The sequence below is a fragment of the Macaca mulatta genome, chromosome 5 (genome assembly GCF_049350105.2).
Source record: "Macaca mulatta isolate MMU2019108-1 chromosome 5, T2T-MMU8v2.0, whole genome shotgun sequence".
Classification (NCBI taxonomy): Eukaryota; Metazoa; Chordata; class Mammalia; order Primates; family Cercopithecidae; genus Macaca; species Macaca mulatta.
In genome coordinates, this window is record NC_133410.1 from 41,230,427 (window position 1) to 41,248,968 (window position 18,542).

General features: G+C 40.9%; 2 protein-coding genes across 4 annotated transcripts in view; both read left to right on the plus strand.

Moving 5' to 3' along the window:
- The first annotated feature begins 1,350 nt into the window (after nucleotides 1–1,350).
- On the plus strand, nucleotides 1,351–6,283 carry DCAF4L1 (DDB1 and CUL4 associated factor 4 like 1). The gene has a single exon (XM_015138293.3). It carries the CDS (start codon nucleotides 1,615–1,617, stop codon nucleotides 2,803–2,805), a length of 1,191 nt encoding a protein of 396 aa, XP_014993779.1. The 5' UTR covers nucleotides 1,351–1,614; the 3' UTR covers nucleotides 2,806–6,283.
- Nucleotides 6,284–10,408: 4,125 nt separating this feature from the next.
- Nucleotides 10,409–18,542, plus strand: part of SLC30A9 (solute carrier family 30 member 9) — a 104,403-nt gene continuing 96,269 nt past the window's right edge. For all 3 annotated transcript variants that reach the window (XR_013417830.1, XM_015138294.3, XM_078003364.1), the window contains exon 1: nucleotides 10,409–10,651. Coding sequence is in view for 2 of the 3 variants with exons in the window: in XM_015138294.3 (XP_014993780.1) it covers nucleotides 10,540–10,651 (112 nt within the window). In the remaining variant the exon portion in view is untranslated. The remainder of the gene's footprint in view (nucleotides 10,652–18,542) is intronic.

Genomic DNA, 18,542 nt, shown 5'->3' on the forward strand with positions numbered 1-18,542 from the left:
TTTCTCTGTAGTCCCTACCAACTCTCCCCAGTCCTCCAAAATTCCTGGAAATTCATAGCCTAGGGACAGTCAGCAAGCTTTGTGGCAGAGGAAACATCCAGATGGGGACTGGAGCTATCAGTCTCCTCTTGGAAGTCCCCAAAACTTTACTAGTATCATGTAATAGGTACAAATGTCCTGAACAGAACACGAAAGATACCATTAATGAAACAAATTGACAGTTTGGACAAATCCATAATTTATTTACTTATTTTTCTTTCTTTTTGAGACAGGGTCTTATTCTGTCTCCTGGCTTCGCTGGAGTGCAGTGGGGTGATCACTGCAGCCTCAACCTTCTGGGCTCAGGTGATTTTCCCTCCCGTCTCCTGAGTAGCTGGGTCTACAGGTGTGCACCATGCCCCGCTAATTTTTGTATAATTATTTATTTATTTTTTGAGACAGAGTCTCGCTCTGTTGCCCAGGCTGGAATGCAGTGGCACAATCTCGGCTCACTGCAAGCTCCGCCTCCCGGGTTCACGCCATTCTCCTGCCTCAGCCTCCCGAGTAGCTGGGACTACAGGCGCCCGCCACCAGTCCCCCCTAATTTTTTGTATTTTTAGTGGAGACGGGATTTCACCGTGTTAGCCAGGATGGTCTTGATCTCCTGACCTCGTGATCCACCTGCCTCGGCCTCCCAAAGTGCTGAGATTACAGGCGTGAGCCACTGCGCCCGGTCTAATTTTTGTACTTTTTCAGAGACAAAGTTTCACCAAGCCGCCCCCTCTGGTCTCTAACTGTATTTTAAAAATACAGGCGGCCGGGCGCGGTGGCTCAGCCTGTAATCCCAGCACTTTAGGAGGCTGAGGCGGGCGGATCACGAGGTCAGGAGATTGAGACCATCCTACCTACATGGTGAAACCCTGTCTCTACTAAAAATATACACATTAACCAGGCATGGTGGCGGGCACCTGTAGTCCCAGCCACTTGGGAGGCTGAGGCAGGAGAATGGCGTGAAACGCGAGAGGCGGAACTTGCAGTGAGCCGAGATCGCGCCACTGTACTCCAGCCTGGGTGACACAGCGAGACTCCATCTCAAAATAAAAAATAAAAAATTAAGAAATACAGGCAAGGCGCGGTGGGCTCATGCTTGTAATTCCAGCACTTTGGGAGGCTGAGGCGGACAGGCTGCTCGAGCTCGAGTTTCAGACCAGCATCAGCAACGCAGGGAGACCCCATCTTTACAAAAAAATTAGCCGGGCGTGGTGTCTCGAGCCCATAGTCCCAGCTAGGTAGGGCAGAAGTAGGAGAATCACTTGAGCCCAGGAGTTCCAGGCTGCAGTGAGTCGTGGTCGGGCCACTGGACTCCAGCCTGGGTGAAAGAGCAAGACCCTGTCTCAAAAAGAGAAAGGAAAAAATTTAACATCAAGAACTTTCGTCAAGACGCCACTGAGAGAATATGACAACCCACAGAGTAGGAAAAGAGACTTGTAATACACATCTGCAACAAAGGACTTGCTCCCAGAATACAGAGATAAAAATTAGCAACACTTCCGTTCGCGCCCGGACGGAACTTCCTGTCACGGAAAAGAACATCCTGAAGAATTTCCTGTCACGAGCAACAGTCCGCAGGAGGAAATGGAGGCGGAAAGGCTGCGACTCCTCGAGGAGGAGGCCAAGCAGAAAAAGGTAGCCAGAATGGGATTTAATGCATCTTCTATGCTCCGAAAAAGCCAGCTAGGTTTCCTCAACGTCACCAGTTACTCCCGTTTAGCCAACGAGCTGCGTGTGAGCTGCATGGAGAGAAAAAAAGTCCAGATTCGGAGCTTGGATCCCTCCTCTTTGGCGACCGACCGATTTAACTTCATTCTGGCGAGTACCAACAGCGACCAGCTCTTCGTAGTGAACCAGGTCGAAGTCGAAGGCTCCAAGTACGGCATTATCAGCCTGCGAACTCTGAAGATCCCTTCATTCCACGTGTACGTGCTCAGAAACCTCTACGTCCCCAACCGGAAGGTGAAGTCCCTGTGCTGGGCCTCGCTGAACCAGTTGGACTCTCACATTCTGCTGTGCTTCGAGGGAATTACAGATGCTCCAAGCTGTGCGGTGCTGCTCCCAGCGTCGCGATTCTTAAGTGTTCACACAAGAGTAAACCAGCCTGGCATGCTCTGCAGTTTCCAGATCCCTGAGGCCTGGTCCTGTGCCTGGTCCCTCAACACCCGGGCATATCACTGCTTTAGTGCAGGCTTGTCTCAGCAGGTCCTGTTGACCAACGTGGCGACGGGACACCAGCAGTCGTTTGGTGCCAGCAGTGATGTCTTGGCCCAGCAATTTGCTAGTACGGCTCCTTTGCTGTTTAATGGCTGTCGCTCCGGGGAGATCTTTGCCATTGATCTGCGCTGTAGAAATCGAGGCAAGGGGTGGAGGGCCACTCGCCTGTTCCATGACTCTGCAGTGACCTCTGTGCAAATCCTCCAAGAAGAGCAATGCCTGATGGCGTCAGACATGACTGGAAAGATCAAGCTGTGGGATCTGAGGGCCACTAAATGTTTAAGGCAGTACGAAGGTCACGTGAATGAGTCCGCCTATCTGCCCCTGCATGTGCACGAGGAAGAGGGAATCGTGGTGGCAGTGGGCCAGGACTGCTACACGAGAATCTGGAGCCTCCATGATGCCCACCTGCTCAGAACCATCCCTTCCCCGTATTCTGCCTCCGAGGACGACATTCCCAGCGTGGCCTTCGCTTCTCGGCTCGGGGGCATCCGGGGAGCAGCACCAGGGCTGCTCATGGCTGTCCGGCAGGACCTTTATTGTTTCCCCTTCAGCTAATTCCGCAGATTGCAGCGCGGCCGAATGTGGATTTGACTTAAGGAAGTTAAGAGTATCTTACTACCGTTTCTGTGAGAGCAGTTTAAGAGACGTGATATATATAGATCCCATCTATCCGGCTGCCAGGGGTAAGGTGTTAAGAGTTTTATGTGGAGACTTTTCCGTAAAGTTATTTCAGTTAAACTGGACTTAACTTGAAAGTCCTTTTCATAAAAGATACCTATTTCCTCTTGTTGAATGCCTTAGAACAGTTAACCATCTCCCCCACCCTTTTTTTTTTTGTAAGACTTTTCTAAGGACTGAAGATTGGCAAAAACTAAAATAAATTAAAGCAGCTTCTTTCACTAGTAGCCCTTTAGAGAAGCATAATGATGGTACTAGTAAGACTGACTAGTCACAAAGGGTCCCAGGCATCTGTGCTTGAGGAAGCCAGTGGGAGTGGAGACAAGGGAGAGGTAATTTCTCGGAGTCTCTACAGAAATATTTAAGGCTGCAGTTTGGAATCATTAAATTTCTCAAACTCAATAGCAGATCCCTTAAGATTCTCGTTTTATTATTATCCATAGGCATTGGAAGGAAAGAGGGATCTTCTTAAATACGAGAAGTTTTAAACAGTCTTTAATGTGCTTTTGTTGAAGTACCTTTCAGAATGTAAGGTGCAGCAGCTCCGGTTTCTATTATGGTGACTTGAAGTTCAGATTCAAGGAATTGGCTTTGACTTTTTGTAATCTAGGAGCAGCAGTTTGTGAGAGGTTTATTAAAAATGTTAAAGAGCCTGTTTTTCTACCAAGCAAGGAAGAAAAAAAAATGTAATAATGTTAGTTGCTATTTCTTAATAGCCGAAGCCTGGAAATTATCTGAATTTCCAAAATGCTAAAACTCGTGCTATAATCATACAATTGGATACTGCATAATAATAGAAAATAAGGCACACTTGCTATGTGAAACAGTATGGACCAATCTCAACATGGTGATTGAAATTAGGTAGAAATGAGTACAAACTGTATGGTTCAATTCTGAAGTTCAAAAGCAGTAAAAACTTGTCTATGGTGATTAACGGTAGAATAGTAGATACCTCTGTAGAAAGAAAGGATTTTTTTTTTTCTTTTTCTTTTTAGGATGCTTGAGAAGTGACATGGGGAAGCTTTAGGAATGCTGAGTTTTCTTTATCTTGACACTTGATAAATACATAATTCATATAGCTATATGCTTCACATTTTTATAGTTTACTGTATATATGCTATTCTTAAATAAAAATAAGAAAGCAATTAGGACACTATTGTAGTTAGTCAGGCAAGGGACAGTGATGCCTTGGACCTGCATGTGAGAAGTAGAAATGATCAGAAATGATTGCATTGGAAGATCATTCGAAGGTAGTATTATTGGTAAGACTTGCTGATGAGAGTAAACTAGAAAGTGAAAGAATAAAGGATGGCAGCAATTTTTTTTTTTTTTGGAGACGGAGTCTCGCTCTGTCGCCCAGGCTGGAGTGCAGTGGTGCGATCTCGGCTCACTGCAAGCTCTGAGGATGACAGTTTTTTTTGTTAACTTTAGAACTGGTAGATGATGGTGTCGTTTACTAACCTAGGGAGGATAAGGAGAAAAAAACTTTAGGTGAAGGGAATGATGCTGAGTTTTAGACATCTACTAAACCTCCAATTGGAGATACAAAGTATTCTGTAGATCTGTGGTCATGTCACGGCTGGTATTACAAATTTGGTGACTTCAATACATAGAATTAAAGTAGATGGGATAGATGTGCTTTATATGACCTAGATGAGGTTACATATTGATAGAAGATGAGTAGATCAATACAGAAGATATGGGGAGTGTGGTTAGGCACAGATTTTTGGAATCCTTTCAGTCAGTTTTTGATAACTAACTTGATATGTGACATGAGAAATTGTGTAAGCTTTACTTGTTGTTTCTTCAGTGTAAAATGTCTTAGACAATAAAACTAAATGATAAAGTAGATACAGGGTTAAAAGATATATACGTTGTCCCTTTTACATTATAAGCATTCAAAATAAAACAAAAAAATTAATGAAAAAAAGACATTGTAATCATTCAGTAAGAACTAGCTGCAGGTATATATATACACACACACATACATATGTCTGATAGTGATATGTCATTTCTTTGGCAATTGACAAAAAATGACTACATAACTTGATAAACTGTTTATCCTCATTTGCAAAGAAAACAAATGCAAAAAAACAAAAGAAAGAAATCAGTACGAAAAGCACAGACACCTAAAAGAAAGGTGGGCAATAGTCTTGAATAGGAGAAAAAGAGGAGATCCAAATGGCTAATATACATTTGAAAAGGCATCCAACTTCATTTATTGTCAAGGAAATGCAAATTAAAATCACAGTGCCACACCACTTTCACTATAATGGTTAAAATAAAATAGATCAGGTGGAGTGACACTGGGAGTTAAAAAAGAAGCAAATGTTGGTGCAGTTGTGAGCAAATAGAACTTTCATATACTATTGAGAGTGTATACTGGTACAAGCACTTGGAAAAGTTGGTAATTGCTAAAGCTAGGAGTTTGCATACTCTATGACCCAGTAATTTCAGTCCTAGGAATATATTCATCAGAAATGCATACCTGTGTCGACCATAATTTGTTAATAGCCCCAACTGGAAACTACCCAAATGTTCATTAATAGTAGAATGGATAAATTGTGGGATATTAACACAATGGAATCCTTTTTGCAGTAGTAAGAATGAACATAGCAGTATGGACAAATCCCACAAACATAATGTTGAAATAAAGATGCCAAACACCAAAGAGCACATACTGTACAATTAATGCACATAAAGTCCCTAAACAGACAAAATTAATCTATGTTCTTAGAAGCAGGATTAATGGTATACTTGCAGGGTAGGAGAGTAGTGACCAGAAGGGGATTCTAGGAAGCTAGCAATGCTGGTGTCATGCCAGACACCTGGTGACTCCAATAGGAATGGCACTGTGTCCGAGAGGCCAAAGAAGACGTGTAGACAACGAACAAGACTTGGGTTTATTGGGGGAACTTATATATAGGGATGGTCCAGTGGTAGTAGGCTGAATGGAAGAACCACTACTGTTTGTAAAAAGCATGCAGTTTATATAGCATTGTCATTTAGCACACTCCACCTAGCAACCTCCATTTAACCCAAAGCAAAGGACCTTGATCCCCTGTATTGCCTGTGTTGTAAGGGATGCGCTGGGGGTTCAGATGTCCTGCATAGATAAGGAGTGAAACTCAGGATTAGTCACTCCTGATTCCTTAATTTGGGATTCTGAGCACACACTCATTTTAGATCACAGGGTCATTGTCAGAGTATGGTTGTTACTGCTGTCAGGTGCATCTGCTGTATAGTGGGGTACTGGCTACACAGTTTTTGTTCACTAGTGATAATTCTTACAGCTGTGCCTTTATGTGTTTTCTTCTGTGTATTATACTTCAATAAAAAGTTAAATTTTTAAAAACCTAGTAAGACTTTCTCTTGCTGCCTCCCCCTGTGGCTTTGGGGAAAGAATTGACTCTTCACAAATGCTACCCTCTCTAAAAGTATTACATCTCCATGCTCTGTCTCAGCTTAATTCCTCTCAAGGATAAAGGTTATCAAACAGTCAGTCTCTTGTTTCCAGGAGTATTTAATAACTCAATTATTCCAGCTGTAATCTGAATCTTGTTTACTATCCTCTGAGGAAAAGGTGTGTGTGCATGTGTGTATATGTAATTTTTTCTCCACCACACAAGGTAAATTGCAGGAGCTTTTATTGGAGAAGCTAAGAAGTGTTGAATAAGAGAGCTATGATCCAGGAATATAGTTATCATTGGAGAAATCATTCTCCTTTTCTTGGATGAAAGTGGCAAAGAGTGAACCTAAGTTTAATGGTAGTGGAATACTAAATGGCTATTTGACAAGATAATTGTGATTTTAAAAATCCCACAAGTAATTTCATAGGATAATGTCAGAGGGAAAACCTGTAAGAACAAGCCACTCCTTTCTTCTCTCCTCTACAGTGCTCACTCAGCCACGTAAATTGATTTGGAGTTAGAGGACCTGAGTCTGATTCCATCTTCTATGACATTCTTGCTAAGTGAACTGTGGAAAAACCTTTCACCTCTCTGAAAAATGGAGATGAGGATTAGCAACCTGGTCAGAAACCATATCAACTGCATGTTTCATTTCTTTTGCATTTTTGCGTTTACAGGCCAAATGTGTCTGTGCAGACCCTTATTGCTTCTGACTATTGTATAGGAGAGAGGGGGTTTGACCAGATAATTCTTTTTACCCATGTATAAGCCACTTCTGTTTCGTTTTTTGTTTTGCTTTGTTTTGTTTTGTTTTTTGTTTGGTACAGATGGGATCTCATCGTGTTGCCCAGGCTGGTCTTAAACTTCTGGCCTCTTGCCTTGGCCTCCCAAAGTGCTGGCATTACAGGCATGAGCCACCAGCACCTGGCTATAAGCCATTTTCTTTCTTGCTTTTTTTTTTTTTCGATACAGAGTCTCACTTTGTCGCCCACCTTGGAGTGCAGTGGTATAATCTCAGCTCACTGCAACCCCCGCCTTCTGGGTTCAAGTGATTCTTGTGCCTCAGCCTCTTGAGTAGCTGGGATTACAGGTGTGCGCCACTACGCTCAGTTGATTTTTGTATTTTTAGTAGAGAAAAAGTTTTGCCATGTTGGCCAGACTGGGCCAATTTCTTATTGAAGTGTTCAGATGGGCAAGCTCCCTCCTTCCCCACTCCTAGAGGCAAAGAAAAAAATCCCCAAAACGTGATGACAACAAATATGTGTGTGTTCAAAATTAAATTTGTGTTCTTGGTAAGCCTCATGATAGAGCCACTTACTTTATTTTTAATGGATTATCTAAATCAGTTTTCCAGATAACCAGCCAAGTTTATCTCAAGATCAGAATTATTTTCCCAAAGCTATAGACAGGATGAAACCAAGGAATAGTAGTCAGCTCAACTGCACAAGCAAATTTCTGAAAGATGCTGGAACTTCTTCAGAGTTAATGGAAAACCTTGCAGGAATCATGGTATATGGTAATAATCAAATGACACTTCACTCCTCTCTTACTTCTATTTCTATCTGACTTAATAAAGTTCCCTGTATTTAGGCATCTATTTATATCATGAATCCTCATGAAACTCAGACAATTTTACACCACGTTGATCACATGAAATGATGTAAAAAATATCTGGGGAAATTCTCTTTTAACGTACATCCCAGAAAAAAAAAAAATAGAAACACCACATTTTCATTCGAGTCTTTTGAGAAGACCTCACATTTTTTTCCAAAGGGGTACCCACTGACTTAGAAAGAGTGGTGCTTAAGAGCAAGATCTTTGTGCCTTGGTTTCTCCATCTACCTATAACTTATTTAAAGTATTATGAATCAGACAGTGTACATAGAGGGCCTGGCAATTAGTAAATGATTAATATTACTACCGTTGCTATTACTGTTTTAAATTATCAATATGTTCATTTATAAATTTGCTGCCTCTTCCAATAGAAAATCAGCCCTATGATACTAGAATCTTACCTGTTTTGTATAGGCAACGCTGAATGTGTCTCAAATGGAGCATAAAAGCAAAGTCTCTTGGTAAGGATGGGATTTAGAGTCAAAGGAAATTCCCCTGAGGAACTCTAAAACTGACATTATCTTAAGTTTTAGCACTTGGGGAAGTTTCAAAGACTTTCCAAAAGGATAAGTATATCATGATATGTAGGTATAAATACCACGACAACTGCAGAGTTGTTTTAATCCAAGTCTGTTGAGGCTTTATTATGTGACACAGCAATGTGAGGGTTAAACAAGGTAACACGGAATGATACACTTTGTTCTTCAAACTTATTTGGCAAATCAAGGGTACTGGTAGTTTATAACAAATAGTAGTGTCTAAGTCAAGTTACACCTCAACTATACCAGGAAAAAGAAGGACAGGAAAAAATTAACACACGGTGAAATTTTACTGTGCACCAACATTATATTTTACACATCAGGTGGGCCGTTATGGAAATTAAGAACTCTGCACAAAATGTATTTTTTTTTAAAGTTTTGTATCACAAAAGGAACATATTTTCTTCTAAAAATGATTAGAACATACAGGTAAACAAAATAAAAATAATCCTATCACACAAATTAAAAACAAAACCTGAGAAGTTCTGATCAGGCTTGCCTAAAATGACAGTTGAAACCAGAGCCATTTTAAGAATGCAAAATATGAGATTAGTTTTGTTCAAAAATAATTATCCATAAAAGTTAACAGATGTCTGCACACAGTTACCATAAGAGGTAAGCCTTTATGTATTTTTACTTCATAATGTTGAATTTCTATTAAAATCTATTACAAGAAAGGGAAAGTAACTTTCCAGTAATATTCAGATTTTTTAGTAATACTGAGCCTACATTTATGGGACATCTCTTTATAATGTTTGTCCACTGAATATTTTAAGTTATGTTTGTCATAGGAAATTAAATTTGCTTACCATTCTTACGATAATTTCTTCACTTTCCTCATTTGGTTATACTTATCTCAATTAGTATAAAAGACTTGTTGATTTTTTTAAAATTAAGGACATACTAAATTTCCCCCGAGATAGTTATTTTGGAGTAATATAGATAAGCGACTCAGATTAACTTCAAAACAAACCACCATACATTCCATTCAATTCATTTTTGCCAGGCATTGTTTTAGCCTCTTTATACAGCCATGTACAAAATAGACAAGATTCCAGCATCATGATGCTTATTTTCTATTCTAGGTCACAAAATAGACAAAAAAAACCCCCAAAACCAAAAAACAAAACAAAAAAAAAACCCCATAACCTCAGAGTGATAAGCATTTTCAAGAAAATTACATAGGACAGCGGGGTAGAGAATGACCAGGCCTACCATAGCTAGGGTGGTCAAGGAAGGCCTCTCTTGAGTTTGAGCTAAGAGCTGAATGAGCATGGCAGAGAGAAACAGTTAACGTGGATACTTTCTTTCTTCCTGGGACCAGACTGTTTCGAAGTCTCCATACCTCCGTTTACCCTAACATGTCATGAACATATAAAACCTCTTATATTACAGGCAAAAATCCGAGGTTCACAGATTAGTAGGGCAAGTAACTGATTCCGAAGTGTGTACTTGCCTTTATGATACTGGATACACACTGGTGTTAACAAGGAGAACGATGTACGTAGCAGAGGTTCGGAGATTACTAGACATGTTGGCTCCAACCTGAGTTTATCCTGGCAGGCTCTAGGTAGAGAGGCTCAGAAAACCTGCGTCCATCCTTCCCATCTTTCCTCCCATTTCCAAAAGCATGGTCCTGGCTTCGAGTCTAGAAAAAAGGAATAAGTAGACAGAACTCCCAAAGGACAGCTTTCCTGGCTGACCAAGATGTAAACAGTTTACGTGATGATTTCCAAGCAAGTGCAAAAGTACAGGTGCAAAAGAAAACGGCGGACACCAAATTTCCCCTGCGGCCACGCCCTCCCCCCTTTGGGGGTCTGGGTCCCTGGGAGGGAAGGCCTCCTTATTGGTGTTCAACGCGTTACGTCACTTCCGCTGCTTCCACGGCAGGCGTCGCTAAATGACGTCGCCGTTTCCGGGTCACTGAGGCAGCCCGTGGCGGCGAAGGTATCAGTGTTCGCTGATGTCCAGTCTATGGAGTCAGTCGGTGTCGGTGGCGGCGCGGAGGCAGGAGGCGGTGTCCGAGTAGGGGCCCGTGCCCCGCCAGGATGTTACCGGGTTTGGCCGCCGCCGTCGCGGCCCACAGATGTAGCTGGTCCTCCTTGTGCCGGCTCCGTCTGCGATGCAGGGCGGCGGCCCGTGGCCCCAGCGACCGCCAGGGTGAGTGTCCCGCGCTGGCCGCTGGCTCCGTAGAAGCCGAATTGGAGGGCCAGGATGGGTTCGGCGCCTCGCCTGGGGCAGGTCCCCCGCTTGCTTTTCGCCAACCTCAGAACCTTCCTTTCCGGCCTCCGCCTTTCCAGTTCACCCTGCGCAGCCCGCGGGTGTCCTGACAGGTCTCCCTGACTCTGATGCCTCCTGCAGCCCTAGCATGGCCCCCGCGGGAACTTGTGGGCATCTCGCGGGCCGGATTGCACCTCTGAAGCCTACTGCTTTTTACCAAACAAAATGTTACGTGCGCATCGCGGTGTCCCGCGGTGACTCACCTCCGCGGTTGGAAATTGCGGACTCCGCAAAGTTCCAGGGTCTTTGGAGCTTTCCAGCGCACCTTCATTTAACACTAGGTTGAGATTTTCTTGGCCTGTTCTTTTTCTTATACTCCCAACTTATTTTCTTAAATTTTCTAAAAGGAAGGAGGAGTGCTACTCAATACGGATCTTTCGGAAGAAGTACGAAAGTATCCGACGATCATTGAATGAACCCAGTTTGGAGCCGAAAAACAAAGGAACTCTTCAGCTCGGCTGAGCAGTCTTTTTGGTGAAAAGGTGTCAGTTGTAATTGTAACCCAGAAAAAAAAGGTGGTTGAAGAGAATTTTCATCTCTCTCAACATTCTTTTCTGACTCAAATTTAAATGGTTTGAGAGTTTCCAAAATAACATTGAACTTCTAATAAGGCTTACCTTCGTTTTTGCCGTAGCTTGACACATTGCTTGACACTGAGAACTGATAGGAACTCTGAGGGAGAAGACAGAACTAAGTCCACCCTTAATCTAATCCCTCCATTCTTAGGATGCAGAGAGTATTTACCGAAACATTCATGTTTGAAGCCATGCATGGTGGTGCGCTCCTGTAGTCCAGCTACTCGGGAGGTTGAGGCAGGCAGATCTTTTGAGCCCAATAGTTCTAGGCTACCCTGGGCAATATAGTGAGACCTGTCTCTAAAAACATATCATGTTTGAAAAAACCCGTAGCATGTTTGTGACCTCCTGAAAGAAGGTGGAAGTTGCAGTCATTCGAGATTTTATGTAATATAAGCTATAATAACTGTGCTGTGCATATAAATTAGAATATATTCATATCTTTTATTTGCAACAAATGTAAAAGCTGGCTCTTAAAATTTCAAACGGATAAATTTTAACAGCACTATTCCCAGGGCTTTTTGGTAGTGATAGAAAAGTGTAACTGTTGAGTTTTTCCATATTGGCAATATATTGCCAGGTTCTCTTATGGACAAAATGAATCGTCGGCTGGGTGCAGTGGCTCATGCTTGTAATCCTCAGGAGGATTGTAAACCTTAGCACGCTGAGGTGGGTGGATCGCTTCAGCCCAGGAGTTCAGACCAGCCCGGGCAACATGGCAAAACCGCCTCTCTACAGAAAATTAGCCTGGTTTGGTGACATGCGCCTGTAATCCTAGCCTGTACTCCGGAGGCGGAGGTGGGAGGATCGCTTGAGCCCAGGAAGTTGAGGCTGCAGTGAGCCTTGAGTGTGCCAGTGCACTCAAGCCTGGGTGACAGAGTGAGACCCTGTCTCAAAAAAAAAAGAAAAAGAAAAATGAATCATCTCCAGAATCCCCAAGTAAGTTTTTAGCACAATTGTTTCTATTGACCAACCAATTTTGGCATTTTACACTGAAATTACAGTGGCTGTTAAATTTAGTCTAAACTGCCCTTTAAGTGTTGACAAAAAGGAGTAGAAACAGTGTAATTTGTAATCGCTCTTCTGTGTAGCTGTAATCATGTTGAAAATTATGTGTTCTTTGTCTCATCTGTCTGTGAAACATAGATAATTATTACCTATCTTAGTGGTCAAAATGACTTTGCAAAGTTGTTTGGAATGTTTATTACTACAAAAAATTAAAATGTTTTTTCACACTTAAAAATGCTTAGTAGGGTTTTAAAAATAACTTTGTGAAAATTTAGTTTCAATAATGAAACATTTCTTAAAAGGGCAACCATTATTATGGCAAAATTTAAAAATCATTTAGAAAAAGAGTACTATTTAAATTGGATGCATGTGAGAAGACTATTTGAAGAACTTTTGGAAAAAGAAAATCAAAACAGATGTTTTTATTTGTCTAGAAGTAAGGTTTAGTTTATGCTTCTAAAATGCCTGTGGCTGGGAAAAACTTATAAAGCGTAAAGAGAGGAGGAAACCTTGAGGGATTGCTTGAATACTTAAAAATGAGAAATGCCTTTAAAGGCAAAATAGAAACTGTCTAAAAGAAATATGAGAACCCTGTTTGTAATTTTGAGTTGTCTGATAGCCATATTTAAAAAAAAACAAAATTAAAGATTAATTTTAATATATTCTAGAATTAATTTAAATAATGAAATTAATATATTTGAATAATAAAATTAAAATTGAATACTATTTTATCAAGTATATTCAAAATATTTCAACATGTAATCAATATCAAAATTATTGAAGTATTTTACATCGTCTTTTTGTACTGTCTTTAAAACCCAGTGAGGTTTTTTTTTTTTTTAATTCTTTTTTTCTTGGCTTTTTTTTTTTATTATACTTTAAGTTCTAGGGTACATGTGCACAACGTGCAGGTTTGTTACATATATATACATGCACCATGTTTTGCTGCACCCGTCAACTTGTCATTTACATTAGGTATATCCCCCAGTGCCATCCCTTCCGCCTCCTCCCACCCCACGGCAGGTGTGTCATGTTCCCCTTCCTGTGTCCAAGTGTTCTCATTGTTCAGTTCCCACCTATGAGTGAGAACATGCGGTGTTTGGTTTTCTGTTCTTGCGATAGTTTGCTGAGAATGATGGTTTCCAGCTTCATCCATGTCCCTACAAAGGATATGAACTCATCCTTTCTTATGGCTGCATAGTATTCCATGGTGTATATGTGCCACATTTTCTTAATCCAGTCTGTCATTGATGGACATTTGAAAACCCAGTGAGTGTTTTACACTTACAGCACATCACAGTTCAGACTAACCACATTTTAAGTGCTCAGTAAACAGTGACTACTCAATTAGATAGTGTAGAGTTAGTATCTTTAAGTTATAAAGAATTTTTACAAACCAGTATACATTCCAATAGGAAAATGGACAAAGGAATTGAATACAAAGTTCATAAAGTTGTTCAAGTGGTCAATAAAAATGTAAAAATGTTCCATACTTACTAAAAAACAGAGACTTTAAAGGGTTTTACTTCTCACTGCCTATCTCATTTTTGCCGAATTTTTCATAATGATGATACCCCATATTGAGGATGTGGGAAAACAGGAACTCTCTTAACTACTGATTGAAAACTTAAAAGGTTTATGCCCTCTGACCTAATAGTTTTTACTCAAAAGGATTTAAAGAAATAATCATATACATATTAAAATGTTTGCAGAAGTTTACTATAGTAATAAATTGGTAGTTTATAGTTATGGAGAGTTGGAAACTGAAATATATTATGATACATTTATTATGGGCTGGTGATATTTACAACCATTTTTTAAAAACTTACAATTCAGGGCCGGGTGTGGTGGCTCACTCCTGTAATCCCAGCACTTTGGGAGGCCGAGGTGGGTGGATCACCTGAGGTCAGGAGTTCGAGACCAGCCTGGCCAACGTGGTGAAACCCCATCTCTACCAAAAATTAAAAAATTAGCTGGGCGTGGTGGCGGGCACCTGTAATCCCAGCTACTTGGGAGACTGAGGCAGGAGAATCACTTGAACCCAGGAGGCGGAGGTTGCAGTGAGCTGAGATTGCGCCACTGCACTCCAGCCTGGGCGACAAGAGCGAAACTCCATCTCAAAAAAAAAAAAAAAAAGAAGTTATAATTCAGAAGAATAGTGACATGGAAAGTACTCTTGTGTTATTAGGTAAAAACTAGAAAAATACAGTAAAAATGTATACTGTGATATTAACAGTGAGTTTTCATATCTAAAATTTTTTTAATTTGTGTTTTACAAATGATCTACAGTAGACATATACTTCTAAAGAATAAAAATGTTACTTAGTTTCTGTAGTAAGTATATCCTTTTTTATAAAAAGTTCTTTGGGTTAGGATAGAGCACATATTTCTTTTCTTCATGTATTTACAGGTGGCCTCATTTGGCAAACATTTGAGAGGGGAAGACGCTTAAGTATACTAGATGAACACTGAAATTAATAAAAGTGTAATTTTTAAATAGAAAATAGAAATCAAACATACTCTGTTATTATTGTCTCTAATCTGCTGGTATTTATTGTCATAAGGAAAGTAGACTGAGAATTTAACTTTTATCCCCAGCAGAGGTCCCTCCTCCTCCTCAAACTCTTTAAATAACTAAGAGTATTGACAGTTATAAAAGACCAGCATGGCCAATTTGGTGAAAGCTCGTCTCTACTGAAAATACAAAAATTAGCTGGGCATGGTGGTGGGCACCTGTAATGATAGCTACTTGGGAGGCTGAGGCAGGAGAATTGCTTGAACCCAGGAGGTGGAGGCTGCAGTAAGCTGAGATCGCGCCATTGCACTCCAGCCTGGGCAGCAAGAGCAAAACTCCGTCTCAAAAAAAAAAAAAAAAAGCAAGCAAACAAACAAAAAGACCATTTGGGCAGGTCGACAGAAAGATTCTATGCAGATCAAGTTCATTGTAGAATTTATTGTACTTAAGTATAAAATGAAGCTAACTGTAGTATGTACCTCCTAGAGTTGTTGTGAATGAGAATCAGCATTGGATGCCAGGCATTATTGTTGCTGATAGTGTAGTGCTGAACAAGGTAGTTGGTTTCCACCTTTCTTCCATCAGAAGCAAATATATTTAAAGTGCCATAGAAGAGATAGGCAGGATGATGGGCTAGAAAGTAGCCAGGACGGGCTAGTTCATTAGATAAGATGGCCTGGGACTCCAACTTTTCTGAGGTGATGACTGAGCCTAGGCATGAAAGATGAAAATGAGCAAGCCATGTGAAGGTCTGGGAGAAAGAGCAATTTGGGAAGAGTAAAGAGGAACTGTAAAGATCAGACTAGTATGTATATATGTATGTATTTTTAAGAAAGGGTCTTGCTCTGTCACCCAGGCTAGAGTGCACTGGCACGATCCCAGCTCACTGCAGCCTTGACTGCCCGGGCTCCAGTGATCCTCCCACGTCAGCTTTCTGAGTAGCTGGGACCACAGGCTAACACCACCATGCCCAGCTAATTTTTGTATTTTTGTTACAGACTGGGTTTCACCATGTTACCCAGGTTGGTCTCGAACTCCTGAGCTCAAGCATTCTACCCATCTCAGCCTCCCAAAGTGCTGGGATTACAGGTGTGAGCCACTGTGTCTGGCCCAGACAAATAGTTTTAAGGAGCAGAAAGAAACCTGTTGTGTCTAGGGTGTGGTGGGGTGGTATGAAAATAAAATTGAGTTTTTTCATTTTTTGGTTTTTTTTGAGATGGAGCTTCGCTCTTGTTGCCCAAGCTGGAGTGCAATGGCGGATCTCGGCTCACTGCAACCTCCGCCTCCTGGGTTCAAGCGATTCTCCTGCCTCAGCCTCCTGAGTAGCTGGGATTACAGGTGTTAGCCACCACGCCTGGCTGATTTTTGTATTTTTAGTAGAGACGGGATTTCACCATGTTGATCAGGTTGGTCTTGAACTCCTGACCTCAGGTGATCTGCTTGCCTTGGCCTCCCAAAGTCCTGGGATTACAGGCATGAGCCACTGCACCTGGTGGAAATTTGAGTATTTTAAGCCACAGTCTTAGAAAAAGAGGAGTGTTTTTAAAATGTCACTCTTGGCCAGGCGTGGTGGCACATGCCTGTAATCCCAGCTACTCGGGAGGCTGAGGTGGGAGAATCACTTGAACCCGGGAGGTAGAGGTTGCAGTGAGTTGAGATCATGCCACTACACTCCAGCCTGGATGACGGAGTGAGACTCTATCTCAAAAATAAATAAAAATGGAAAAAAAAATAGAATTAAGCAAGGCAGTAGAGATGTATGTCAAGATGCAGTCCAGGAAGTTGTCGTCATCTATTGTTTCCTAACTCAAAAAAAAAAAAAAGAGATTCTCTGTTTCTTACTCTGGTCTGGAGAAAAGTTACATCAGCAGTGATCTTCTAGACTAAGCTGCTCCATCCAGGTCACACTTTTGCTTGCTATGTGATTAAGGATAAAAAGGATTTTCCTTTAGTTTTGGCCAGCTGAAAGGATTAAAGTAAACCAGAGATAGTCAATCTGTTAATGGTAGACTATATTACAAATTGTGATGATGATGTTAATAAGACCTTGATGAAGTTTCAGATGATTTAGCAATTGATATATTCTTAGGGTTTTTTTTTTTATTATTATGGGCATTTTTTAAAATACAGGGAAAGTATAAGGTATAAAGTAAAAACTGTGCATAATCCAGATATTTCACCACATTTTTAGTAGTTGAAATCATACTGTACAAGTCTCCTGCTTTTTTTCATGCAACATTAGAGCATGAGTGTTTTTCCTTGTTATTAAAAGTTCTTAATGAATACATAATAAAAGTATAAGGACCTGCGGTAACTTAATCATTGTTCTATTAGGAAACATTTGAGTTGTTTCTGTTTTTTCCTGCGATGAGTAATACTATAAGGAATAATTTTTGTGTTCTATATTATGTATTTTAAATTCATAATAACTTCTTTAAAAGGTTATATAACCTCTTGGTAACCTCTTTTAACAGCTATTTAGCTTTCATATATCACTGCCTTAGAAATTTTGGAAAATAATTACTGAAATAGTCTCTTAACTAAGGAGACTGAAATCTAGAAGACAGGCTGCAAGCTTGACTTTGTCTCTGAGGTTAGGCGGAAATAAACTCACATTGCAAGAAATCTTTTTGTTTATTTTTAGTTGTTGTTGCGGAAGCAACATATAGAGTAGACTGAGTTGTCAGTTTGTGTGAGAGAAAAGGAGCATCTTTTTGTTGTTATTCGTAGCCTAAAAATGATGGTCAGATTTTCTCTGGAAGCCAGAGTAAGTGGTAGGTGACAAACTAGATTGGAGAGAGAGGACAAGTAGTGATCACTGGCAGTGGCCATTAGGTCATTAGCTACAAAGGCCATGAGAGTAAAATAAACACAGAAGTGTGGCTGTTCTGAATAGACTGATGATAGGATACCAGTAGCTCTGCAGTCTTGAAGACATAGCCCTTATGTACACAGTTCTTGTCCAGGCCAGTAGAATAGTAAGTGCCAGAGTAAAGACTTCCATATGTAGGTTGTTTAGAAGTTACCTTGAAAAAAGAGTATTAATGGTGGGTAATATTTTTCACTCTGTCTCTCTGCTTACTAGAATTAATGAATTCAGTAATTCTTTTTTTGTTGTTGTTGTTTTGTTTTGTTTTGAGATGGAGTCTTATACTGTCGCCCGGGCTGGAATGGAATGGCACGATCTTGGCTCACTGCAACCTCCGCCTCCCGAGTTCAAGCAATTCTCCTGCTTCAGCCTTCTGCATAGCTGGGATTATAGGCGCCCACCACCACATCTGGCTAATTTTTGTATTTTTAGTAGAGACGGGGTTTCGCTATGTTGGCCAGGCTGATCTGAAACTCCTGATCTTGTGATCCACCCACCTTGGCCTCCTAAAGTGCTGGGATTACAGGCGTGAGCCACTGCACCCTGCGGAATTTAGTAATTCTTTAACCAGTGGTTGTGTTTCTATTGCTATGTGTTAGGTATTATATTTGTTTTATTGAGTTAAATGTGCTCCAGTACAGTTGTTATAATATACAGTGTTAAAGGTGGTAAATGTATGTGCCATTTTCTGTCTTGTATTAATGCCAAATGTGTACTTTTAAAGTTGCTGATACCTGAATTTCTACTGGTGTTAAAAATTAAGGACTTTTCAAAACAGCCAGCAAGAAAGCTTTCAAAGATTAT

Bases quoted from the DNA above. Each gene is read 5' to 3' on its own strand.
- DCAF4L1 (XM_015138293.3), top strand. From the start codon at position 1,615: ATGGAGGCGGAAAGGCTGCGACTCCTCGAGGAGGAGGCCAAGCAGAAA.